Here is a 26,651-nt window from a genome sequence, read left to right on the forward strand (position 1 = left end):
TTGCCAGTTGAACGATCAAATGACCTTGGAAAAGGTTATCCTCCGAACGGAAGGCTATTGTTACGACTCTTATTATTAATAGTTGCGCGACTTTGGTCTATATACACCACTCCTGAAATTCAAATGGTTTTATTCTTTCGATATTCTCGGTTTTCAAAAGCCAGCATGGTTTTTGGCAACTCATGGTGAATGAGTATAAATTTCAATTTCGATCGAAAACAAATACTGCTATCGCAAAAGACGACTTTCTTAATTCTAGTAGTAAACGAGGCCTAAAAATGTAGTTTTCCGCGGTACTTTTCATCAAATTAGAAATCAATTCATTAACGGGAAGTACCATCATGTGTGATTAAACTATTTTGTCTTTAATACTCTCTTTTTGGTAAAATGGTTTCTTTATTTTTCACAAAATTGTTTCCAATTGCATTATTTTATTTTAACTGTAATCAAAGCCCAAGCTTGACCAATATGAAAATACCCGGAGTTGGCGCAATTCTATATGCAATGCCTAATACATAGATCCGAATACGAAATTAAAAAATCGAGGTTACGTAAAGTTGATGCATGACAAATTTCTAAATTCAAATTTGATTTAACCCCGTTCAGATTCTATGCGTCTCATCTTTTTATCGGCGATTGATGCGGACAGCTCGGAGTCAACCAATACTCAAGCATTTTCGACAAATAAAATCCGACAGGTTTTGTAATAAAGTATTCAATATCGGATCACCCCAAACTATCGGCATCCAGCTGCGCATCAATACGAACGTTCTTTTCTAAGCGCGGCGTGTAGTAAAGTTTGTCTAATCGGTTTAGTCGAACACTTCGCAAAGGTTCTTGAATAATTTGATACTATCAATGTCATGCTGCAAACACTGGACTTGACTCTTGATGCATTGAAGTAAGCGTAAAAGTATGTTCAAGGTCTTCGACGGGAATTTATATTCGTTACGATGTCAGTTTCTGTGACGTAACGTGCGACTAAACCAAAAGAAAAAAATTCCACTGACACAAGGTTCCAGGTTACACACAAACAAACTTCATGACATGACGCGGTAAATTAAATCAAGCGTTTCTCTGCTCATCAACGTGACGCGAAGCCTGGCGGGCTCGAAGCAACGCGATGGCAAATTCTTGTGTCCGCGATTCCGACGCAGACCGCGAGTTGCGCAGTACACGAGTTGCGCAGTGTACGAGTTGCGCAGTGCGCAGTGCGCAGGAATCGAGAACACAGGCTCGATGAGCAGACTTGCGGCTCACCACGCGGCATTCTCGTGCGCGAGTGGCGAACTCCTGTGTCTTGCAGACACGATCCGCTTCGCTCCCATTACCGAACGCGTTGGCCTTCTTTTTGGCACCTGCAAAAATTGGAGAATCGCCCGTCCGACGCGAATTTGTGTGTAACTGCAGCAATTCGATCAGGTAAGACACTGAAGTTCCACTCACGGATCAACGTTTCTCACTGTCACTTTTCGCCCTTAAACTAGAGGTGAAACGTTTAGTGTCTATCGCGGTGCCCTTGAGATGTGGAATTGTGCATTGATCAATAGATTTTAATTCACGGTTATTTGGTTCAATCTAATTTAACATGTTCATCGCTGGACCCTGTCGTTATTGTGACCGTTAGAATCTTTCCTGCGGTTATTTATACGGGGGACTGCATTTGCTCATTGATCATTAGCGTTGAAATTGTTTTTGAAAATATCTATTTTCTTTTCTGGACTTGCCGGAAAATATATATTGTACAAACAAATGGTTAGGTTTTTTTGGAATCGGTTTCAATTTATTGATCATCATTTAACAAACAAGCGATTATTACTGAAGTACATAATATGATGTGACGCTATTATAGGTTTCAATTAGTTGATCGTTGGTCTAATGTCAATTGTTCGGGAGTTTGGAGAAAACTTTTCTTAGTATCAAATTAATACAAATTTATTTGCTTCATACGATATGATAAGCGGTTTTCATTTTATGAGGGACGTTAACAATTCAAAACAGACTACCGATTAACTTGGAAGCTCACGCCACCGTTTTGTTGGAGTGAAAACTTATAATTTGTGTTGAAATTAGCTCATACAATTTGGTGTTTCGATAAATCCAGATATTGCGGCATCGGTGGTTGGTTGAAGATTTCTGTTGTGAAATGCAAATTTCAGGTTTTTCATTCTTCAAACTGAGTAAAAAATATGATCAATTTACTTGACGATAATTCAATTCTGCAAATCGAATTTAATCACTGGCCGGAGTGGTTCTTTGTTAAACATTTTAGCTGTATTGTTGCCGGTGACGAGCAGAAACAATTTTTCATTAATCGTGTGTTGTTAGCTGATACATATTTTCCATGAAGGTTATCAATAGAAACAGAGAAAAATGAAAAACGTTCGTAAACGAATAGTTTTGAATTTGCCACTGGATGTTCCACGCTTCTTGCTAACACCGCACAAAAACATTACGAAGTTGAACTTCGTAACGATAATGTAACAAAACATTGAATGAAATTCACTATTTTGGAACCAACAGTTGTTTGTGCAAAGTGATTATAGTCACAGTATGATTATGTTTCATGTTGATTAATTTCAGCTGTAATTTACCGTTTAACAAATGAACCTTACGAACTTTAGTCTAGTGAGACATTAGCGTTTTCGATTGATAAATTCTACTTCTGTTGAAGTTTTTCTCACCAGATGAGACTAAATTTGCAAGATGCTAAGATTACGTGCCTTTGCGCAATCAGCTTACTGAGTTTTACGATCATCGATCAGTACCTTAGCTTACGAGTTCCGGCCTTTCAACTCGTTGCTTGTCACTCTAAATTTCGAGACAAAAATGGTCATGTATTCTTTTTCTGTAGACGATGCCAGGCCAAATAGAAAAACTTGTCACCAAGAGGGCCACCTTCGGTATGGGCTGCTTCTGGGCGTGTGATGCGCTCTTCGGGGCGACGCCAGGCGTCCTGAGAACCAGGGTTGGATACGCCGGTGGGACGTTGGACTCTCCTACCTATAGGAACCTGTAAATCATCTACTTATTACTCACTCACCTATGAGACTGTAAACAAAGAAAATTCGAGGAAATGGGTTAGATATTACATATTTCGATGATATGTAATATAAACAGCTCCGGAATGCAATACTGAGAGAAATTTTCAGTTCCGGTTACCGCTCAGTCATAGTCCTCAACTATTTTCATTTTTAACCACAATCGAAAAATATAGTTCTAGGTACGAAATGAAGATTAGTTTTCTGGCTGTTATCGGAAAGTCTAGTATCCGTTACTGTTCTTTCTCATTACGATCACTGTTACTATATTTTCATGTAACTGTTGCGAAAACTTAATGCTTGTGCAACAATAAATTGACGTTAAAGCCTTGTTTAACTAAAAAAGTAGAGTAAACCTCACAAACTGATTTTGCGTTGCAATTGCCAAAAAAGTATCGACAATCGCGCAAAATGGTTACGTGTACTTCGATTTTCGTAATTCCAACAATATTCAAACAGTTTTTTTTCAACGATACCTGTTTAGTCACTGTAAAAAACGAAAACTTTCTTAGCGAATGACACAGAGTAGAGGCGGGAAAACGGTCACTCATAATAGTACATTATGTAACAAGGGAATAAAGTCGACTTTTATTCCTGTGTTACATATAGGACTTTATTCCGACTCACCTCTGGTCGCAATATTTATTTGAAAATTGGGACTTTTAGGTTGACCTCATATGTCCCGCAAATGCGTCTTAGAGAAAAATATGCCACTTTCGCACCGGTTTTGAAGTCAAAAAAGTTAACTCTATGGTTGAGTCGGGAATAAACGTGATTTAGTCTCGTTCGGCCTGCGCATTGGTAATCGGATGTTTCTAGTTTAAAGATAAAACATGTTTTAACACCGATGTCTTTCGCGAAACAATAAAAGTTTGAGCATTAAATCTTCAATGATTACATGTTACATGTTTAATTTTTTTTTTTTTTTTAAATGCAATTTTGAGGTATATTTTGTCGATTCTCGAAAGAGCGCATATCATATTCTGGATGAGTGTCGTTTTATGCACAAATATCACTCATCTCCATGCTTATTCCAAAACGCTATTGCAACGGTATAAATACGAGACTAAAATTATTTGCTCTTGACCTTAAAAATGAATCTACTAGTTTATCCGTAACGGTGACTGATCGAGTTTCAAAGTTTTAAACATTATAGCCAGATCGAAATTTTGGCACTTGATTGTTCACTTGTATCCAGTAGAATTATCGCTTTTATTTTCTTCAAGTTTCTTTCTCGCCCGGTTTTGGTAGATTACTTTTTATTTTGTGTTGCAAAACATTCCTCAGTCGGAGAAGCAAGCATAATTGCAGCAATTTTGAACCGGTGAAACACGATGCAACCCGTTTTAAAATTCCGTTGCTGTGTTATTACCGCGCATTTTCTTACCTTTTTATACTTTTTCATACCTTCAGTGGCGACCACACCGAGGTTATCGACATCGACTACAATCCTGAGGTGATCGGTTACCAGGAACTGCTCAATTTATTTTGGAACAACCACGAGTACGGATTGACGACGAGAATAAAGCGTCAGGTAAGAGATAAAAATGTTTACATAATTTTTATTTATACGTCTGTATATTCGCAGACTCCAAGTAACCTCGTACGTCATCAAGGTCTCTCTATACATATAAAAACTGGTATAGAGACAGATTCCACGTTGTTGACTGACTTCTTCTCTTTCTCCTTCTCTTCCTCTTTTCGTTTCAATCGATTTTATTTACGGCTCTGAGGAGATTCTTCGCTGATAAAACAAATATGCAATATTTTTCTTCTTGTTCTTCATTCTTTATCTAAATGCTGTATACCAGAAAGTAGTTACGATATCGATAATAATTACTTGTGTCGTTCACGGTTTAGCATACGAGTTTGAACCCAGCACGGTGATATCTTTCATTTTTCTATTTTTTCTTTTTTTCAATTTTAATCAGTCGTTGTCTTGAGTTTAGTTTAATAATTATAACCTGTCACCGAATAAGATTAAAAACTGTCTCTGATCTGAAGATCTGTAGTTTCAATATCAGCTCTGTTCTAGATAAATAGACGAGACTAAAACCTAACTTAACGCAATCCGATTGTCTGATGTTATCGAAAACAGATTTCGAGAAAGCAATGACTCAATTGGAACTTCATTGACTTGGGTTTACGTCATTCTTAGGAATCCGCATTTCCTAGTGTGTCATCACGTTTTCCCGTGCGGTATTCGTATCATCAAATATAAGTAGGTACATCACCATTATTTCCGCCATGTCTTCACCTCACTTGTGGTAACCGTTAAGTTTATGCGCGATTATCAACATTTTCCGTCTTGAACGTGGATCGTTTGATTCTTCAATTAGTTTTCGTTGGGTAGGAGAATGCTAATTTGTTAAGTTTATGGAGAAATAAAAAATTTAGCGTATTGGAAAATACGACGATCAGCCGTTATTAGCAAACTGTTGTAGATATATAACATGTCGTGTAGAGTCGTTGACCATATTTCAAATTCTTCTAACACGTCGTATCTGATAAAATTTCTAATAATGAACTGCATCGTTTTTGTGCCCAACAAAAGTCTAATATTCATCATCTTTTCATATCTTTGTAAGTTTTTACAATTAAGAGCTAATATTCAAAGAAATATAATATTTTTTCGGTGGCACTACGAGCTTTTATTTATAAATATAGTTGAAATGAGTTGGGATATCCCACATGTAATGCCTTCGCACTAAAAGGAAAATAACGATTTTAAAACCAGGCTCCGAACTGGTTTACTCATCATTAATTTTCCATTGTAATTACAGATTTTTTTGACACAACACCGTGGCATAGTTCATTGTTTAATCCGTTTCAAAAGTTTCTTTCGATGTATTCGTTATTACTAATGACTGCAGCAACAAAGAAATTCCTCATATACCTTGTCACAAGATTTACTGTATTTTAGTAATGAATTGCAGATACGATTTGAGTTATCAGCCGATCAGTTGATTAGATTAGTTTACTGCAGATGTTGGTAGCGGTTACCATTCAAGCAATTCGACTCAACATGCAATGCTAACATCAGATGATTTGAATTTCGTGGTATTTTGGCCGTCGGTATGATGCCAAAACGTGATTTTTTTTCTGACCTTCCACCGAAGACCTTGGATTTGATTGCTTATAACTTGGAATAGTTGCAAAAGCCCAGCGATGGCGTCGTGTAAATGGTTTGCAATCCAGGGTCAAACTGCTCTATCAGATCTAACTTGCGGCATAATATCCCAAGTCGCTGTTAGGACAATGAACAGTTGTATAAAATACATTTTACGCATTCAAAATCAATTGGATCACGAGGCTGCACGAACAAGAGGATATATAAATATTCACTGTGCTAGAGAAATTGGAAACATTGTGGAAAACTATTCTGTTAAAGCGGATAACCCAGATATTCACTATAACGTTGAACATTTTATAGCCAAAAAAGTATTTTTTATTTTTTTTTTTTTAACGATCGTTGCACTTCTGTATCAGCACTTAGTTCTTAGAATTCACACTGAAAATGTAAAGAATTTGCTGAATCCATAAAAAATAGACGTTAGAACCAGACGAACGTCTACGTTTGGAACTGCAACGGATAGTGGATGTCATTTGGTACTATTGACAATTTGTCATTTTGCGTAAGGTCTGGGAACGAATTATTAGGCTTAGAATTTCAAAATGGCTTGCGATAAGTTACCGTTACAAAGAAAGTGAAGGGAGACAGAGAGATTTTTATTCATCGTCGTTCTTTATTAAATATTACACGAACCTAATTATAATTGGCATAAATTAACTGTACGTAATTTTCAGTATATGTCTCTTGTCTTATGGCACGACGAGGAGGACCGATTAACAGCGGAACAGTCCAGAGAGAAAGAGCAGCGTAAACGCGGGGAACCACTCATTACGGAAATAAAGAGATTCGAGCGATTTTACCCAGCAGAAAAGTGAGTTAATTCTATATAACTGAAACGATTAATTGCTCCTTTGTTTTTTTTTTTTTGCTATAAATTTATTGGTCCGAAAAATTTACAGTCGTATAGAATCTTAAAAAATATTGGAGTAATAAAAATAATGGTTTAGTGTTTATTATTAGACAACGAGTAATTAGATTTCCAGTAATTAAAAATGAAAGCTCCACTAACGCCCGACTGAACTTGTAAATACGATAAACATGAAAAACAGGATAAATCGACGAACAGACAAAAGTAAAATAAAATATTCGGAAGAGCATGTTGAACAACTAAACCAGACTGTGATAAATGAAAAAACGAAACGTCGAAACGGGAATTTCTTCAAGAGTTAAAAAACTTAGTTGCATGGCATTTGAGTTGAAAGAAAGATCAATGAAACTACTTAATTTCTTCTGCCGGGGGAATAGTAATCGAAAGTTTTATCAATCAACGTCAAGTGTTCACACGCACGTTTAAAACTGCCGTCTAATGTAAGAATATAGAATGCACGCGACGTATAAAGAACTGCTTGAAAGTGTTGGGTCGATGAATTGATTCCAGCTGCTCCTCGAGGTTGTTAATAAGGTCAATAACGACCCGCTGACCCTTATCCACGTCTAATGTGTATTTAATACGAGTTGGGATTGTGTGCCGTTATGCAATATGTCTTGATAACACGCTAACCCGTATTATACATATATCTGTGTTATATTTCATAGAACACCGAGATAATATAGATATCAACTTTTGTTATATACACTGTACATGGAAGAATTGAAAGTTTTGAGTTCGATTCCCCGATGCCTCACTTGTTTTTTTTTTGTAATTGATTAATCACAATAAATAGCTAGATTGGAAAAATCTTATCGAAAATATTAAAATCATTAAATGTTAATGTAAATAATATAAAAAAGTGGTCAATAAAACAGTTGGAGGACAAACCTGTGTTCTCTGGTTGAGAGTAGCGGTAATTGGCGAAGACTTCAGAATGATCGGACGAAGACATTTGAAGATTGAGATACATTACAATCACGTCTATTTTATTACATTTATAACAATTTGGGTATAAAAATTGTCAAATATGCGGACAAAATAGTGATATTTATAGGATGTAGCTTGTGTTATTCGAATTTCGTCAGTTCGATTTTTATTACATAATACACTATCAATGGAGTAAATAATATTACCGAAGGTTTTTTGAACACGTTTTTTTGCTTTACATGCTCAAAGATCGAAACTCTCTGAAATCAGAAGCAAATTCAATTTTTCTCCGACAATAATTTAGCATATTAATCTTCAGACACAAACATCAATCAAATAATTCAATATACTTTATCCTAACAAAAAAAAAATAAAAATACAAGAATATCTTCATGATCAATTTATTTGATTAGATACCATCAAAAGTACCGGCTCCAGGCCCATCCCTGGCTCGTGGAAAAATTACGGCTGAAAACAAGCGAGGAACTCTTGGGATCAACACTGGCGGCAAAGCTGAACGGTTATCTGGCCGGTGCGGCAAGCGTCGGTCAATTCGAACAGGAACTTCCATCTTTGGGTCTGAATGAAGAAACAACCGAGTACGTGCGAAAATACGTCGTCGAGAATCAGGGCAACGGGTTGTATTGTTAGGATATTTATACGGTCGGCGAATTAGGAGGGGGGGGAAAAAAAAAAAAAAAACAAATTGTAACACTAAGTTTAACGGCAACGAAATCATAATTCCATTAGTAATAAGTAGTACAAGTAAAACAGCTTGAGAATCCCATTCGTTGTATGGATAGAAAATTGCAGAAGTACTATCAGGAAAAATGGAACATCTAACGATATTGTCGCTGAAACTTTGACAGAGAAATTTAGACAAATTTGTGTGATCAAAAAATTCTCCCGGATTTCTCTGACGAATGACTTGCAAAAATTTTTTGTGTCATGCGGGTGTTTCACTGTTGCGAGAAAATAGATTGCCCATTTCAATGGCGTTTTAACGTTGACAGATGAATCTGATAATTTGTTGCTCCATAGTTTATTTTTCATATATATGATATATTTATATATATATATATATATTCGTATACTGCGAACTGTCGATCAATTCTGCAAAAATCGATGTTTACAAACCAGTATTTACATTCTTCTTTTGTCCAATTGCTTTATAATTATTTTTGTGATAGGATGTTTCCAGATTAACGGAAAGTTAGTCGTGGACTGAAGAATTATTGTAAGGTTGATGAGATGACAGAGTTTTGATTAAAACCAGCCGGTAATAATGAACTTCTTATTCTGAGTTAAACTTCAATGATGTTCGGTTTATAGAATTGTGCTGTTTCCGTAAATACATTATATATAAAAATATTTTTGTAAGTGATCCGTATGCAATTTAACGCTAATAACAATTATTTATATTAAATCTATAATCTACAATCAGAGTAATAAAATAATTACACTCATCTTCTTCACTTTTAACCGTAAATTACAGGTTCCTTAACCTTTGCATATCTCGGCACGGTGACCGTTGTATAACGAAAACTATAAAAACGTACGACCATCAATTTGAGTGAGAAAATATAATGAGAATTGATAAAGAATATCTCAGCTAGGAATAGAGTTTGGAGTTGGGGAGAAAATACAAGGCAAATCTTTGGTAACAATTCTATTAACTTGTTAAAAACAAAAAAAAAAACTTTTCACAATAAATTAATCAACGATACTTGGAGATTCTGTATCAGTGGAATTCCATAGAGTTACGAGCGAAGATGGTAACGTGGATAATTCTGCGGATCTGTGCAGCTGATTGCAGTAATGTGTGCACCTCGCTGTGTAATTGCCTAGTTTGTGACTGACAAGTCGTGGTTTAATACCTGTCTAGAAAAGGAAAATTGTATGATCTGGACGATAGTCAACCGACACTGAACCCCTGTTTTAAATTTAAAAAAAAAAAAATCAAAAAAAAAAAAAACAAACTAAATAATACTTGATAATAATAGAAGAAACATCAGTATTTTGTGAATCGCGACGAGTTCAAGAGATCTTCGGTGCTTTTTCCTTCAGGCCGTGCTCTATCTTCAAGTCCTTAATCATTGTGGCGATGTTCGTGGCAGGTTCCTTGCTGGATTCGATCGCACTCATTACGGCGACGTCTTGCTGCGGAACCGGATTTAATATCTCGGTCGCCCGTTCGCTGACTTCTTTCCAAGCAAATTCCATGTCTCTGGCCTCACAGAGACTACTGCACACCACGAAACGGATGAACAATTTCTCTCTGTAAGTTGCCGCGATCACGTAAATCTTCCTGCGCGCTAATAGCTTATCCAGAAGTTCGCGGGTGTTTGAATTGTCTCCCTGATTGGAACAAAATTTAAGATATAAAAGAGTGAATAAAGTGAGATGAGAATGAGGAATAGTCTGTTCTATGTGACTTCAGTGGAGAAAGGAAGTAACTTACCTTCATTCGGAAGCAAACCAGAGCCATTGTAACTTCGGTTACTATCTCAAAACGATCGTCGTTCCTAATGTATCCCTCGAATTGCTTTGCGAGATTTACAGTGTGACGGATATAGTTTTGCAGACCCTGAACTCCGTACATTCTCATCACGAACCAGAGCTTAAGAGCACGAAATCTGCGACCCAGGGGAATTTGCCAGTGCTGAAGGAACAGAGGAAAACCCCATTAAATACCGTTCTCATTAAGGACGAAATTGGGCAGTAGTGAAAGCAACCAATCGTGGAATATGGAAGTGTCCGAATTTCACTGTTGCGCCTCAACGTAATAGGTCGTTTTGGCTGTGATGTACACCCAGAAACAGTAAAACCAAATTCTACTAATCAAACGACACTAACGCGGTTCCATATTCTTTTTCATAAATCGATGGAACATATTTAAGAAATGAAGAAAAATAAACCTACTCTGTAGTCAGGCTGTTGTCCTTCTTTCTCGTGTGCAAGATAGATTCTGTCAACGTTGAAGGCCTCCACTAAGTATCTGGAGTCCTTCACCCTGAAATTGACGAATAGATTCGACGTGAACTTGACGCTGATCAGATTTAATTAAATTTACACTTTGTAAATTTGATGCTCACCACATTGCTGAGCAGTCGAAGTTGACCAGCAACCACTTGTGCGGATTGAAGTCAAAAGAATCGGCAAATTCGACACCCGACATCAGATGCCTGAATTCAGGGCATACGAAAGCAGCGCCTGAAACATCGCGTGAAAAGTAGAAAAATATAACAATACATTATATCACGTATTATATATGGGTATAAATTTTACAGATCTGTCGCAAAGCTTGAAAACGAAAGTGGTAAAATGAAGAAGTTTAAAACACAATCCATCGAAAATCTGTGAAAATCATTCACGTACGTAGAAGTAGAATTGTCTCAAAATATATTATACTGTTACTCTTCTTGTGATGCTTTCCAACCATGTTCTATTACACCAAGAGTAAATTTAACATTTTTCAAATTCAGCTAGGTGTTGGAGTTTTCCAATTTACCAACTCTTTCCGTGAATGTAACACCCTGACTTGAAGGTTGTAACCATTGAACCAACTGCAAGTCAACGCGTGCTTACCTGCGTAGGCGGCGTCGACGTGAAGCCAAACATTTTTGTCGTTGCAAATCGGTCCGAGCTCTTCCAAGCAGTCGTGAGCACAAGTGCCGGTGGTCCCGAGAGTGGCAACGACGTAACAAGGTATCAGACCCTCCCTTTCGTCCTTTTCGATTGCTTCTAGGAGGGTGGATCCTCGTAGACGGCAATGCTCGTCCGATGGCAAATGTCTCATTGGCATTGAACCCAAGAGTCCGGCCTTCTCAACGGACGAGTTGGCCTGATCTGTGTTTGAGGTAATAATCCGACGTCAGAACTGATTCTATACGGATTTCTAATCAGCGGTTTTTCGTCCGTAGATTGATTGTTTCGTGTTATGTACAAAATGTAATATCTTGACTCTTAAAGTCAGTCTTAAACTTAAAAAAAAAATTTGAAATATCAATTTCTCTTGACACATGCAAACCATATGTATTGATAATTGATCCGAACATATATTTACCAAACGTGTTTTTAATCGTAAGTTTCACTACTCACCGGAAGTGTAAGCGATTAGCTTGGCTTTGATGTCTGCTTCGCTCCAATCCGGATGGAGTTTCATCATACGACGCGTGGTTCGTTCTTTGGCTGCCAAAAGACCGACAAAAGTGGCAACACTTGCCGAGGACTGGAATATAAACTATGTTGAACACCACGATCGAGGTAAAAACACGCGGACTCTAATTAATAAGAACTACTTTTTTGGTAATTTTAACGAAAAGAACCCTCATGATTTTTGGAAAGAAGGATCGCCAAAATCTCGAAGAGGCAAAATATCATTCCTCGGTTCCCTGCCAGTCATACGTTAAAAACTTTGTCTTAAAGTATTCTCTTTGCGTTTACTCGGTTTATGGATCAGTAGTAAAAAGAGGATGTGTAACTGACCTGAATTACACCACCACCTGGACCCTTTGTGCAGTTCAGAAATTGCTCGGGCAGGCCCAACATCTTTCCGAGCCAGTTCATCATGGTCACTTCCAACTCCGTGCATACCGGAGAAGTCATCCAGGAAAATCCTAAGCAGCCTATTCCGGCACTAAGCATTTCTGCTACGACAGAAGGATACGAGACCGCCGACGGAAAGTAGCCGTGAAATTGGGGCGAGTTCCAATGTGTCATCTGTATAGAAGTTGTAAAATCATTTACTGATCGGTTAACGTCAATCATAGTTTCCAACAACGGTGGAATAATTTTCAGCCTCATCATGCAGCCCTGACTGTTCCTGTTTTTTCGGAGCGTGTTTCTGAGAAAATTTATTTGAAGTGTGATTGAAAATCTCTTTTTCAATGTATCAGAGTTTTGCAAATCGTCTTGGGGTTCTTATGCAATTGGATAGTGCCGAAACAACTATCGAAATGACTTCGACTGGAGTGAGAATACAAGAACAGGGAAGTCCAGTATTCCTTAATCTTGGGGAGATGTTTCGACTATTTAGAAACAAAAATGCAGATATCTTTCCCTCAACGTGCTTGTGTATCGATTTTATTCTCTCATTCTGTAGAATGTCTGTCAAACAATTCGAAACAATTACAGACTTCACCGCCCATTCAAGGGTTTACTTCCGTCGCATCACGCGCCAATCGAAAGTTATTACGAAGAATTTTTTGAAGGAAACGTGTTTTAGCTTCAATCTTATCAAAATATTACAACAGCGTGACATGATGAATAATTTCGATTAACATGTCGGCTCGGTTGGTGATGTAAGATCCAAAGTAGGCCGAAATACGTTGGAGAAAGACTTTCCACAATTACGACGCTGCCGCCGGAGGTGAAAGTTTCATTTTCGTTCACCGTACTCGGTATTACAGATAAATTCTGTCTGACGAAAGTCGCGAACCGATTAAGTAAGCGATGTGCAAAGCAAAGGAGAGAGTCTTCCGTCAACTTACACCTGGCATGATGACGCGCTCGACGTCTCCCAGGACTTCTTGCCACGATTCTGGCTTCTCCGGTGCCTCGTCGGGAATCAAGCGACCCAGATATCCCGGTTCCACGTTGGGGATAACCGGACGTTCCCTAAGGGTATCCGTGTAGTCGGCGAGATAGTCAACCGCCGCTTTACCAAACTCCCGAAATTCGTCGGTGTCCATGACTAGCGGTACGAGGGATAGGCGAGCGTGACGGTTGAGCGATATTTTTTATCAGGTTTTGGTACGCTTCGCGCTTCACTTCTTCGATCTTGTCAACTTGTTATCCAGAAACTGACGTGTCAATTAGGCAAACCGTGGTGCACTTCACTGGTCGAAAGAGGCGCGTTCATTATTTAAAAAACGGGAATTTGTCGGCGGCTGAATGAACCTGTCGAGAAACGTTGGACCGAGGAACTGGTGACCAAGTGTTCCTGCCCTCTCGAGGAAGCCTTCCTCGGCGAAACTTTCACTCAACCAAGAACTCTCCACAGTCACGCGACGATCGGTGCAGGATTACCTCTTCGAGTGTCGCGCGCAACTTCGCACTCTCCTATTTAAGCTTTCTCTAAAATTTAACATAACTTTGCAAAAACTCACGGAACCAGATCCGCTTCTCCCACTTCTGCTGATTACTACCCGAGTAAATTACTCGTTGTGCAATATCCTCGCTTCTTACCTTCCACCTTCCGTCTCGAACCAACTTTTCTCACAACGAATTTCGACGCACTGCCCTAAATAATCCGCGGTGAAAGGGGCACCATGTTTCTTTCACGTTATATTTTCTTTTCCATTTATTTTTCATTCGTTTTCTCAATATTTTCACCGTCAATCCTCCCTCTCCGAACGATTCCTAACAGATCACGATGCTAGTTTTTCATGCTTAATAGACGAGAGCAACGTATTTTAAACAAATCTATGTTCGATGTGTGATGAACCTTCTTTTGAGATCCAATGTCCCACAGACCGCGTCTAGAAGCGAGCTGTCTATGAAGAGACAAGTATTCTGGTAACACCATAGGGAGACGTGTATGATTGATTTTTACTGATATCGTGTGATGCGAAAAATTTTCTATGCATCGTATAAACTTTCTCAAAATGGTAACGGACTAAATAAGTACCGACGTAGATGAATCGAGGCCCTTATTACGTAACTTCATCAAGGGCGTTTAAGGATGTCGAAGTAATACTTGACAACTTCCCTGATCAAATATCAGCAATGGAAGTAAAGTTTTCTTCGACCTCCGAAATCATTATCCATGGTTACATTTGTATTTTGGGAGAGAACTCGTTAAATGACATACGAGGTGTCATTCCACATGATTTATTCTCTTTTTTCTTCTCTCCGAGGCGCGGGGAAGACGGTTGTCCTTTCTCATTGTCAGTGATACGAGCCGTTTGATATACACCAAAGAGTACCATGAGATGATGTTCGTGACCATGGAGAATATTATGAAGATTTGAATTAGTTGGACGAAGGTCAAGGATGGACCGATGCACATTTAGCGTTCAATTTTATTTTCCGTACGACGTTTCAACAGGCCCCGCCTACCATCGTCAGGTTTCTTTAATACAAATAAAAACCATTTCTTACATGACTTACACTTTCTCACTAATAGTCACGTTAAGAACATTACACAACGAGCCAATATTTTATCTCTGTTGCATGTAAATACTTTTAACTGTGTTCTTATTTCATAGTATACATAAATACCAATCTTTATATTTTTATCTTATTGTTTAAACTACTATGGAAGATCATTTTTTAACACCTACGTTAATCGACATTCCTTAACGCTTACGATGTTCATTGCATGGTTTACGAGGAGGAAGTGAATTCCAACCTAAATATATTATCCGAACTGTTCTCTGAATAGTCAATTTAACAACAATATTTGAAAGTCAAGTGCCTGTTTACATATTTATTTGTGCACTGGCCTAATCGTTTGCACTGCAGTCTATGCCAAATTCTATTGACGGTTTAGATGATGTCCGAATAGAGGTGATTCAGGTTTTGTATGTCAGTTCTTTCGTTGAGTGTATTGTTTTCAGATACACGTATCATTTCCTTGACAAGCCTTTTATGCCAGTTGATTTCTTTGTCAATTATTTTTACTTTTTTAAATTTGAAACTGTGCCCTTCGATCAATGAATGCTGAGCCAGAGCAGATCTATCAGGATCGCGAGTTTTTAAATCATATTTCTGATCTGCTACTCGTGTTTTGCGATGCTTGTCACAGTCTTTACATTCAATTTTATATGCAATGTTGGTTTGTTCCAAAGTGGTAGTTTTCGATTATAATGACGCAAATATACTGTTTAAAGTATTGGTAATTTTATACGAAACGTTAATGCTTTCTTTCATTAGTATCTTTTTGATGTTTGGTGACAGGCCATCAATGAACGAAATTGATCCAAGACATTTTTCTTCGTTGGCATTATTGTTGTCCCGCTTAGCATCTGTGCAATTATCGTAATGTTTACGGATTCTTTGTGTCTGTAAGTGCCTGATCAATTCTGATAGATACCAATTTGCTCACAGAGTTCCACGTACCAATTTTAGATTTTTCTTGTTTGTTTCGTATTTTTATTAACAGGTGTTGTATTAGTTTATCAGCAGGTGTTACTGAATAGGAATGTTATTAGAATCACGACACTGCCTCCTCGTTATCACGATGACTAATTTCAATGGCAAATACCAAGCATGAATCGGAACTTACGTTTTTCGTACACAGGCGAATAGCGCAGGTTGATGATAATGATTGATAACAGAGCATGGTTAATTTAAAAAAAATCAACGGAGCACTCATCCCCATGTGTTATCAAAGAATGATGTGTTTTAAAATAAATCATTTTATTACTAACAATGACGAAATGAATTACATTTCATATGATCAGTTATTGGTGCACGGGCGAAACTTTGAGTTCATACAATTTCATGAAAGGATATACAAACGAGACAAGAATCCAATAAAATTTTCTACAGTAAAACTAACACATCGTTCAATGTGACGTTCTTCTCGCGATCTTACGAAATAGTTGGCGAATTTTTCACGGTACTCGTAATTTCAAGATCTAGTAGCTTGTCCGTCAAGTTTTCCAAGGGTTTTTCTGTGATAATTGTGCGGATCTCTATCGATCGGTCTTCGAGTACTGCCGACGCTTCGATTTGCGATTTAAAAATTTCCGTCGTTTGTGTTGTAATTTCATTCCAGGCAAACTCCACATCTTTCTCTTCGCAATTCTGGCTGCAAACCACAAAACGCACGATCGTTTTCCCCATGTATGTTGCTGGTATTACGTAGATCTGCCTCCGCGCTGTCAAACGCTCGAGAAGCTCATTGGTCAAGGAATTGTCACCCTAAAAATAGATAACGAAAAGCGGAGAGCTTAATGCGAGGAAATTAATCCCACAAACTTTGACCTTACAACTAGTTCAGAAATGGTACAAAATGTAATTAATCACGTGTCGGCAAGTAAGCTTTCAGATTCTAAAACTACCTTTCACGAGGCATGTTTTTTCAAAAACATTCTGCTGTGGTTACGAAATTGCTACGAAAATAAATCGACGAAGGACAGGGTCAGCGCAAACCGGATCTTACGCGTAGCTTACCTTAATTCTGAAGCAAACGAGTCCCAATGTCACATCCGCGACTATTTCGAACCTATTGTCATATCGAACGAGGTTCTCAAAGTAACGAGCCAGTTTTACCGATCCACGAATGTATTTCTGAATCCCTTCGACTCCGTAAATCCTCATGACGAACCACAGCTTCAGGGAGCGGAACCTGCGACCCAGAGGAATCTGCCAGTGCTGAAAAGTAGTACGATTTTCAGTTAAATTTTAGATCCGGCTTTTCCTACAGTGGATTGTTTCATTTCGACTTTCTCTGTTACTCGAGTCTTATCATTCAGCTTACTCTGTAATCCGGTGCTTTGTCCTCGTGGCCATGAGCGAGGTAAACTCTGTCGACATTCGCGGCGTCGATCAGATACCTTGAGTTTTTCACCCTGGGAAACAAGCACAGTGTCATGTCTTTTCAGAGTCAATCTTTGCACGTCCCACTCGCCGTCGTGAAAGAAAGTTCAAGACTTGGGCGTAAGAACGATTTCGCGTTTTTTTTTTTTTTTTCAAGTGTTTTTACCGTCGTTTCACGGTACCGCAGTTTTATATCGTAACAGTGTGTGTTTTAATCTTCAGTAACTCGTATTATCAGCGCAGTTTGCACTACGTGCCTCAACCTATTCGAGTATTTGCAAATTGCCAAATACTTTGGAGAAATTCAAGTCCGAAGCCTAGTGCGAATGTTGCAACATGTGTACAAAGGCGAGTAGTTAACCCAGAAAAGTTGAATGTGAAAATGGTGATGTAAACTCGAAATATTATTTATGAACAAGGTTCACGGGGAATTTTGGAGAGACGTGTGTACGTATAACCATTTCTTAAATGTTAATTTCAACAAACTGTTACGAGTTTTAATACGTGCAGTTCGAGTCTTTCTTGCACCACATGTCTGCGATTAGTGAGTGACTATTAGTTTCCTAATTCGTTTTACCTACCATAGTGCAGAACAGTCAAAGTTCACCAGCATCCATTTGTGAGGGTTAAAGCTGAACGAGTCCGCGAATTTTATTCCGGGCATAAGGTGTCGAAATTCAGGGCAGGCTAAAGCGGCGCCTGAAAGGGAAACGTTCGGTCGTTACTTTCCGGTTTCCTATCTGCTTCTTTCCCCCTTTTTTCAACTCTCTTTCTCTTTCGCTAACTGCGGCGTGAATCGGAGATTTCACTCTCGAGACTTACGTATATCGAATAACAGTTACGTGGATGAATAAATTATCCGCATAGATGGAGTGGATTTGATTTTCTACCAAAACAAGCTCGCTCGGTTCGTAACTCGCCGTTCACCGTCTCGGGGCTCTTAATACACGTGACGAAGTGAAACGGCATATTACTCGAAAGCTGCAGGTCCTCAATATTATGTCATTAAAATACTCGTGAATTTAATAATTCTTATCGTAAGTTTCGCGAAAGTTGCATCAGACTTTTTTCCCACGTTCTTTTATCCGTCGATAAGAAAATATTCATCCAAAGAATATTGCGAGTAATAAAAGTCTCTGAAAATTTATCAAGTGAATCGTCGAGTTTTAATCTGTAATCCAAGTCAACCTAAATGTCAAAAATGAAAATTTTTTTAAAGATTTTCCAACACAACCGACATATGTTTTACTGATACATGTTTCCGGGAAGTTCAATTCTAGTTCAATTTGAAACGTTTTTTTTTTTTTTTTTTTTTTTTTTTTTTTTACTATATTGTCGCGTAGAATTAATTCCATGGGAGTTTTGTTAGATTCCAATCCATTTCCCAAGTCATTCAGGGATATTTCTCTGATCAACAATGCCAATTTACCGGCGTATGCGGCGTCCACATGGAGCCAGACATTATTTTCGTTACAGATCGGCCCAAGCTCGTCGAGACAGTCGTATGCACAAGTTCCTGTGGTCCCCAGGGTGGCGACGACGTAGCAGGGAACGAGTCCGGCCTCCTCGTCCTTCCGCATCGCTTCGAGAAGGGTTGATCCTCTAAGACGGCATTTTTCGTCAGCCGGTAAAAGCCTCATAGTCATCGAGCCAAGTAGTCCTGCTTTCTCCACTGACGAGTTTGACTGATCTGTTGGTTAGAAATCCTTCACAGTCACTTTCAAAATAAGTGAGTAGCCAGGAATTGCTCGCACGGATAGTAAATCAAGGAACGATTATTTTCCGTTTTTTATCATGAAACTTCTCCAGAAATTCAACGATATATAATTTTCTCCGGCATCTGATTGGGCATCTTATGTTCTCAGTAAAGTCACCAAGAAAAATTTGTACTTGTGACTACTGTACAGTCCTTATATTTTTATTTTATACGATAGCTGGAAAATATAATTCTGGATAGAAAATTTAAACCAGAGCTGTAATCAGAAAATCTAACTAGTTTTACTGTTTTTTTTTTTTTTTTTTGTCATCATGGTCACTTGCACTATATTTTTTTGTAACTATTGCGAAAATATTGTTTTTGTTACGACAGGGAAGTGATGCTAAGGCGAAATGCATTCAATCAAAAAGACAGATTTACCGTTGCAATAACCAAGGAATGGAATATTCACAACTATAATCGTATAAAACAGTGATTCGTACAACATTTTCTTGCATTGTGAAGAATTTCATTTGTTATATGTAACTACAAAATTTTAGTAAAATGGATATCGGTACAACAACTGTTTGAATATCGTTGAAATTACAAGAAAATAAGGTACAAGTAAGTATTTTGTGTGATTACAGTCATTAATACTATATCATCCGTTAACTGCGACGAAAAATTTGTTTGGTTTACTGTAGTTGTTTCGTTAAATCAGGCCTTGACACCAATTTATTGTTTTATCAAAATCAAATTATCGCAACGGTTACAAGAAAATATAGTAACAGTGATCGTAATCGAGAAAACAGTCACTGTGACTAGATTTTCTAGTTACAGCTACAAAAATAATTTTCAATATCTACCCAGTACTATATTTTCAGTTGTCGTGGAAAGTGAAAATAGTTTAGGAGTGTGTAGTAACCGCAGCTCAAAATTTCTCCCGGTGTCATTATCTTCATAACGGTACTCGTTACACTTGAATTTTCCATCAATTATAACAAATGAAAGTTTCCCCAGTGTTGCAAGATAACCGGGTCTGATGATCTAAGCCCTACTTTACCGACTAGTACAATGCCTCGGAAGGTTAGTCGTGAAATTAGCACTAGTCGCAGTTAGATCGTTAGCAATCAGTGGTGAGGAGGCCTCGATCAATCCGCGTTGGTAACAAAAATCTCTGTAAAATTGACTCAGTTCGCTCACCAGAAGCGTAAGCCACCAATTTACTCTTTATGGTAGCATCGTTCCAATCCGGATGCTCTTCCTTCAGCCTTCTAGTCGATCGCTCTTTTGCAGCCAAGAGGCAGATAAGCGTCGCTTCGCTAGCTGAACCCTGAAATATACGGAAAAAAAAACTTGAAGTAAAGTATAAAACGATTCCCTAGCGTTTGACAATTGACAAAATACGTTGTATTGGTGAATTATGTGACCAATTAGATGTGCGTCTTCAGGTTGGATATTGCAGGAAGCGTGAATCAATTACCGACGGAACCGATCACGATGGACTTTACTCAAAATAAATCGATCGGATGAGGCTATGATTTCAAGCGATCTAATCTATGAAAAAATTATAAATCGCTGTAAATTTTAAGTAAATATCATCAGACCGAACTGAGATGGTGCAAGAAGGCTGAGAAATTACGACAGCTCGGAAATATGAGCCACCTTATTACCTCAAATAAACCGATGTATTATTGAAAACCGGTCCGTCGTTGAGAAAGTGTTGAATATATATCTACAGTCAAATCAACGCGAATATGCAGTGTGCCTAAAATATATGCGTAAATACATGTATATGTAATAATATATGTGTATTATATATGTATGTACTACAGTATAACTTCAGCGTCACACAATTACACCGTCTTCCATTTCGAATACCGAATGGTACGATTAGGAGTGTTATTATTGCGAATTATTTAGAATACGTCGGGCGCACAGTCCGGTCAAAAATTTATTATCGAAGCATATATTAAGATTTGGTTGAAAGATTGCGAGATAAGTTTGCAATCGTTAAAATATAGTACTTCGATAACATTGAAAGGATGGATATAAAAAAAAAGAGCCAAAAGACAACGCCTAAATGAAATATCGGTATTTTATTTTCATGATGACAAAATCTGTCATATTCAATTTAAATTTGGGTTCGAGAATTGATTAATAACTGATAAAAATAACTTGCGTAAAGCTGTTGTATGCTATAAGTGGCAAACCGATGCCTATTACGAAAATATTATATATTCATATATCACTAACTTCGTCTGAATGTGAGAATATAATTGACGTTATATATAGCACAGAATTTTATCACGATTTAAATATGATTTATTCTTCGAAAAAATTCCGTGGACTATATCTCTAATATTCTTGTTGAATAAATGTACAGGAGAATACAGTTTGCATAAATTTGGTAATGAACGATTTCGATAAGTATTTAGCTTAACTGTAAAAAAAATATTAGATTGATATAAATCGACGGAACTCTGTTTATTTGTTGACCTCGAATCTTGGCTTTATAATTTTTTGAACCGAAAAATTTTTTGACTCGACTGTACGTCTACCGCTTAATTAATTAATCTTTGATTGGTCAATCGACATTGCGTGCGATTTGATTAATACATTTTCGTCAATTCCGTCGTGGCTCGTTGGTCTAGGGGTATGATTCTCGCTTAGGGTGCGAGAGGTCCCGGGTTCAAATCCCGGACGAGCCCAACTTTTTTTTTTTACGCAATTTGAATATCACCAAAATTCTTATACGGCTTTGGTATTTTAAGCATTCAACGAAAATTTTCTTAGTAATTACAAAAATCCGCTCATTTTTCCAGGCTCAAGGGAAAGTTCCCGCTTTCTTTTTTCATACTGCTATCGCGTACTGTATGCGTGTTAGCACGGATATTGTCAGCCGAGCAATTTCAAACATTGAGAAGTTATACCTTGTACACTGTATCAGCCAATAATTGTTGATTCGCGTGATAAATCATTCATCACCCGAAACCAAATTTGTAAAAAATGGAAACAAAACGAGACTTCATTTCAATTACAAAGTCATATATAATATTATTTATTGTTGAGAGTACATCGGCTCGTTGGTCTAGGGGTATGATTCTCGCTTCGGGTGCGAGAGGTCCCGGGTTCAAATCCCGGACGAGCCCTCAACATACATTTTTTTTTTTTTATCACTTATCCGTGATTTTATTTACTTTTTTTGGTTTGTTTGGGTCTCTCATTATTAATTGACAATCTAAAAAGTTCGTTAGAACACCTCGAGAATATTCTTTTAACGGAGCTTGCAGATAATTTTCTCAACGAATGCACATATATTATGGTAGATTGTTTCAATCTTTTTCTTCGTCTTTTTTGACGGACTATTTTGAAAAACATAATGTATAGGAATCGTGTGAAACAAAGATCGATAATTGTATCAATATAACTTACCTGTATGACTCCTCCACCCGGACCTTCGCTACAGTTTAAGAATTCCTCTGGCAAATTTAGCATCTTTCCAAGCCAGTTCATCGTGATAACTTCAAGTTCGGTACAGGCGGGCGATGACATCCACGAAAAACCGATACAACCAATACCGGCACTCACGATCTCTCCGATTATTGCCGGATAAGAATTTCCCGTCGGAAAGTAGGCGTGAAAATGAGGTGAATTCCAGTGCGACACCTGTTTCGACACGACGGAGTGATTAATATTTAACTTAATTAGGGTAATGCAACGGCAAGCAAACTGCGTGAAATAAACAACGCCTTATAAATATTCTCATCCATGGAAATATGTACTCCGATTTTATATAATCGTACAGATACACTCGTAATCGGTTAAAAGGATAACTAAAATCGTGTTGAACCCGTGTCGGTAGTTATACTTTATCAGAATTTCGATTTTAGTTTGACACTCGGACTACCGGGACGATGTCTTGAAACTTGAAAATCAACTGCGCATGCGCGAGTCTTATCGGCTGTTCGCGCAGACTAGCCGTCCCGAGTTTCAGTTGTGAAACTGTTTCTGGCGGCGATGTAGTTGATAAGAATTTTCGAGGTTAGACTCCTCATATAATTGAGACAGTGACTCGGAAAGGTTTGGGAAGCATTTGTTGCTGGGTCGGAAAGTTGATTCTTCAATCAACGATCGGAATTTAATGCTTGTGCTCTTTGAAAATTCAAACGTACACATTTTGCTTACGTTGGCCCGCCTGCATCGCAGACAAGAATATCGCTGCGGGAAGATTTCGCCGACCAATGAGATTTAATTAATTGGCGCATGCGCGGTTGATTTTCAAGTTTCAAGAGATTGCCCCGGTACGTAAGCACGAAAAAAAGTTGCACCTGCACTCTTTCTCGAATCCTCTTGGATATCAACCTCATAATTGACCAGCTTTCGGTACGACTACTTGAAAGTAGTTGGTGTGAATTTTCTTGGATTTTTTAACGAATCGTTTTGAGAGTTGAATTTTCTTTCCTATCTTCATTATTTTTACTTGGTTTGGTTGAATCTGTCAAAAATTCTATTGACAAAACAAATGTTGATTCACACTGAACTTTGCAATGCAAAGGTTTTGTACTCTTATTTTCGTTGTGACTTCTTTATAACAACGGCGAGCGACGCAAGTGGTCACGAAACATTCCGTCTTTTTGGGCCGAGCGTAAGTTTGCAATATTATATGAGTCGCAGGTGAACCGATGACGAAGATTGTAAATATGCGGGGTGAAAAGACCGTTGCCTCCTTGTCGTTCACGATTCTTTATACGACAAGAGTAAGTTACGCGTTTTTTCATGAAGCACGATATTAAGCTTAGGGTTGCGTAATTTGAGAATTCTTCGCGACAGCGCATGCGCGCAGTGTAGAAAATACTTCTAGGAGTTAAAAAATTATCTTTTCCGTACTCCGCGTATGCGCATTCGCAGACTCATTCTACCTTCATAGAAACTTGTACTTTGTGTACCGAAAACACGCTTCGAAGAAACGCGTAAGACATGCTCGCGTAATATAAACAATGTTTTGATGCACCGAAAGTAAATAGAGTGCTTTTATTACGTCCATATCCGTGTAGATTGAATGGACTTAAGAGGGTGCCCTGATCGATTTCGACGTTGACCTATATATTTCCAAATATCAAAGTCCACCTATCTAAAACTCGAAAAAGCGCTTGACAGCCCAATTCTATAGACAGTTATGAACAAAAACTTTCAAAGGCATTTTCATTTGATACAGAAGTAAAGAAATGGCACAGATTCTATAAAACCGCTGTAATAAATTCGTCGAATTCATGACATTTATTTATTTCTCCATCAAATAAAAATGAATTGGAGTGTTTTTGTTCAAAACTGTGTATAGAATGGGACTATTAAGCCTTTCTTGCATTGAGATCCGTTGACTTCGATATTTGGAGATAAATCCGTCATAGTTGTAATCGACCAAATGAGTGGAATGAGTGGGATGTAATAATTCAATTTTTTTTACTAAAAAACAGGATAAAAAAAAAAATATGAAATTAGTACAAAAACTAACTGCATTGTAAGGTTGAATGGGAATCCCTATTTTTTTGTTTGAACAACCCTTGGGCCAGACTTAACCGTTTCGATTGTCAATGAAAAAATTGGTTCACTGTATATATTTTTTCGAAATAATTTGTACCACTTACTCCGGGCATTATGACTCTCTCCACGTCTTTCAGGACTTCTTTCCAGGATTCCCCCTTTATCGGTGCTTCCCGCGGGAGAAGTTCGTTCAGGTAACCTGGCTTAACACTCGGGAGGACATTTCTGTCCCGTAAATTCTCCGTGTAATCTGCTATGTACGCGAGAGTTGCCTTTCCAAACTCGCAGAACTCTTTGGCGTCCATTTTAAATTATCCGTGTACCTGAAAATCACTTGAAAATCTTTATTCTGGTAAGGCTTAATGTGAATGGTTTTTTCGAAAATATTTTTCAGATTGCTAGACTGGTTGCTGAGTCAGTGACCTTGGAATAAAACCGAAAATACTGAGTTGGTGATGTGGAATTAATTAATCGAAGAAAAGAAAATAATTTTTTCATCTTCGTTCATTGATATTTGGTACGTATTATACTCAATCGTTTATAATTACACAAAGGTAAACAAATGAACAGTGTTTGTATACAAGGCGGCTTCGTACTTATTGTAAGTTAGCCTCAAATTAATCGAATAAAATGAAATTTCAATTCAATAAATTTGTAACTTGTTAGAAAAGGCATTTGTGAAATTTTTACAATCACAAAATTTTTCTTGAAAAACACTATACACCTACATTTCAATATTATTAATTTTCTAAATAGGAATGCACCGTAAAAATAAGATGAAAAGCAGATTAAGAATTTTATTACAAAAGAGCTAAAATCTTTACAGAAGAATTGTCGTGTTTCCATGTTTTCGATGATCAATATACGTTGAAACCCAAAATGAATTTCATAAGATCTGAATTTTCATCCAACTCGCAGATTTATTCTCTTTATTTTTACCAAACGAAGTTTTGAAAAATAATCGCAACGTGCTTAAAAATCTCTTCACCTATTTAACTTCAATAATCTTACTATTTACTTGGACCAAAAGTTTATATTCGTCCCATACCAAAATTGATTCATTCATAGATTTAATGTCAAAGGTTGCGCAACACTTACCGACAAGGAAACTCCGGCTTTCGTATATGACAGATCACAGAAGAAGAAGGAATTTCGGATATTTAACGATCATATAATTGCATAAAATACCTAGCGTCTTGGAAGTGTTTACATGGAGCACGGTTAGTTAATGTACGGTTCGCCGCAGCAGATCTCCCCTTTATATACACATTTGCTTCGAGGCAAAGTTGAGTGGGATACTTTTCCAACGATCTACGATTCAAGATGGCTTCCCAAGCCGTTTATCTATTCGTCCATTACTTGCGGCAGCGATTTTTTATTTACAATCTTATTTTCATTTTATTGCTTGAATGCGCTACAACTGCTAATGGCCTTGGCAGAACCGAAGCGGAACATTGTAAATGTTCGCCAATACTTTTTTTCCGCACCGCGGTGTCATAAGCTTGCGTTAAATAATCCAATAAACACCGCCGTACTCACCTTGTTACACCGTGCAGGGTATTATCCAACGATTTTCGCACTACGGCTGCAACGATTCACCTTGTCAGTCATACGGGTTACAGTTTATCGTATCAAACTTATTGTTAGTTTATCCCAAGCAGGATCGCCGAGAACGAGTACGACGCACACTGAGAAAAATTTCATTTGTTATCGTAACTAGAAAAATTCAGTGAAACAGATATCGTTAAAAAAACTGTTTCAATATTGTTGGAATTACGAAAAACGAGGTACGCGTAACAATTTTGCGCTATCGTCGATCCGTTTTTGGTAATTGCAACGCAAAATCAGTTTTTGAGGTTTACTCTACGTTTTTAGTTAAATAAGGCTTTAACGTCAATTTACTGTTGCACGAGCATTAAATTTTCGCAACAGTTGCAAGAAAATATAGTA

The 26,651-nt window shown here is 37.7% G+C and overlaps 4 protein-coding genes and 2 non-coding genes across 6 annotated transcripts in view; 4 read left to right on the forward strand and 2 right to left on the reverse strand.

Annotated features, from left to right (window-relative positions):
• Positions 1 to 1,253: 1,253 nt before the first annotated feature.
• LOC107222846 (peptide methionine sulfoxide reductase) lies at positions 1,254 to 9,438 on the forward strand. The gene is made up of 5 exons (XM_015662366.2): positions 1,254 to 1,422; positions 2,855 to 3,015; positions 4,455 to 4,575; positions 6,849 to 6,985; positions 8,386 to 9,438. The coding sequence occupies exons 2-5, from the start codon at positions 2,858 to 2,860 to the stop codon at positions 8,621 to 8,623; spliced, it is 654 nt and encodes a 217-aa protein (XP_015517852.2). The 5' UTR covers positions 1,254 to 1,422; positions 2,855 to 2,857; the 3' UTR covers positions 8,624 to 9,438.
• On the reverse strand, positions 9,165 to 14,029 carry LOC107222839 (aromatic-L-amino-acid decarboxylase). Its single transcript, XM_015662357.2, has 8 exons — positions 13,465 to 14,029; positions 12,461 to 12,694; positions 12,074 to 12,203; positions 11,561 to 11,821; positions 11,068 to 11,185; positions 10,895 to 10,985; positions 10,434 to 10,634; positions 9,165 to 10,330 (listed from the first exon to the last, which is right to left on the reverse strand). Exons 1-8 carry the CDS (start codon positions 13,663 to 13,665, stop codon positions 10,010 to 10,012), a joined length of 1,557 nt encoding a protein of 518 aa, XP_015517843.1. The 5' UTR covers positions 13,666 to 14,029; the 3' UTR covers positions 9,165 to 10,009.
• Positions 14,030 to 16,317: 2,288 nt separating this feature from the next.
• LOC107222836 (aromatic-L-amino-acid decarboxylase) lies at positions 16,318 to 25,946 on the reverse strand. The gene is made up of 9 exons (XM_015662354.2): positions 25,800 to 25,946; positions 24,806 to 25,024; positions 22,593 to 22,826; positions 20,361 to 20,490; positions 18,891 to 19,151; positions 18,043 to 18,160; positions 17,403 to 17,493; positions 17,096 to 17,296; positions 16,318 to 16,843 (listed from the first exon to the last, which is right to left on the reverse strand). The coding sequence occupies exons 2-9, from the start codon at positions 25,004 to 25,006 to the stop codon at positions 16,511 to 16,513; spliced, it is 1,569 nt and encodes a 522-aa protein (XP_015517840.2). The 5' UTR covers positions 25,007 to 25,024; positions 25,800 to 25,946; the 3' UTR covers positions 16,318 to 16,510.
• Trnap-agg lies at positions 21,797 to 21,868 on the forward strand. Its single transcript has one exon. It is a non-coding gene; the product is annotated as a tRNA-Pro (tRNA).
• Trnap-cgg lies at positions 22,238 to 22,309 on the forward strand. Its single transcript has one exon. It is a non-coding gene; the product is annotated as a tRNA-Pro (tRNA).
• The window catches only part of LOC107228230 (LIM/homeobox protein Lhx4), a 132,731-nt gene continuing 131,196 nt past the window's right edge, over positions 25,117 to 26,651 (forward strand). Inside the window, exon 1 of the mRNA XM_046731027.1 lies at positions 25,117 to 25,218. The gene's annotated coding sequence lies outside the window, so the exon portion shown is untranslated. The remainder of the gene's footprint in view (positions 25,219 to 26,651) is intronic.

Source organism: Neodiprion lecontei, chromosome 2 (assembly GCF_021901455.1).
Source record: "Neodiprion lecontei isolate iyNeoLeco1 chromosome 2, iyNeoLeco1.1, whole genome shotgun sequence".
Lineage (NCBI taxonomy): Eukaryota > Metazoa > Arthropoda > Insecta > Hymenoptera > Diprionidae > Neodiprion > Neodiprion lecontei.

Coding starts and splice junctions, on each gene's coding strand:
- LOC107222839 (XM_015662357.2), bottom strand. CDS start 13,665: ATGGACACCGACGAATTTCGGGAGTTTGGTAAAGCGGCGGTTGACTAT. Junction 12,204..12,460: donor CAGGTGGTGGTGTAATTCAG/GTCAGTTACACA, acceptor TTTATATTCCAG/TCCTCGGCAAGTGTTGCCAC. Junction 11,186..11,560: donor CGTCGACGCCGCCTACGCAG/GTAAGCACGCGT, acceptor GCGATGTTTCAG/GCGCTGCTTTCGTATGCCCT.
- LOC107222846 (XM_015662366.2), top strand. CDS start 2,858: ATGCCAGGCCAAATAGAAAAACTTGTCACCAAGAGGGCCACCTTCGGT. Junction 4,576..6,848: donor CGACGAGAATAAAGCGTCAG/GTAAGAGATAAA, acceptor CGTAATTTTCAG/TATATGTCTCTTGTCTTATG. Junction 6,986..8,385: donor CGATTTTACCCAGCAGAAAA/GTGAGTTAATTC, acceptor TTATTTGATTAG/ATACCATCAAAAGTACCGGC.
- LOC107222836 (XM_015662354.2), bottom strand. CDS start 25,006: ATGGACGCCAAAGAGTTCTGCGAGTTTGGAAAGGCAACTCTCGCGTAC. Junction 18,161..18,890: donor TGTGGACGCCGCATACGCCG/GTAAATTGGCAT, acceptor TTTCCCTTTCAG/GCGCCGCTTTAGCCTGCCCT. Junction 16,844..17,095: donor TCGTTTGCTTCAGAATTAAG/GTAAGCTACGCG, acceptor ATCTATTTTTAG/GGTGACAATTCCTTGACCAA.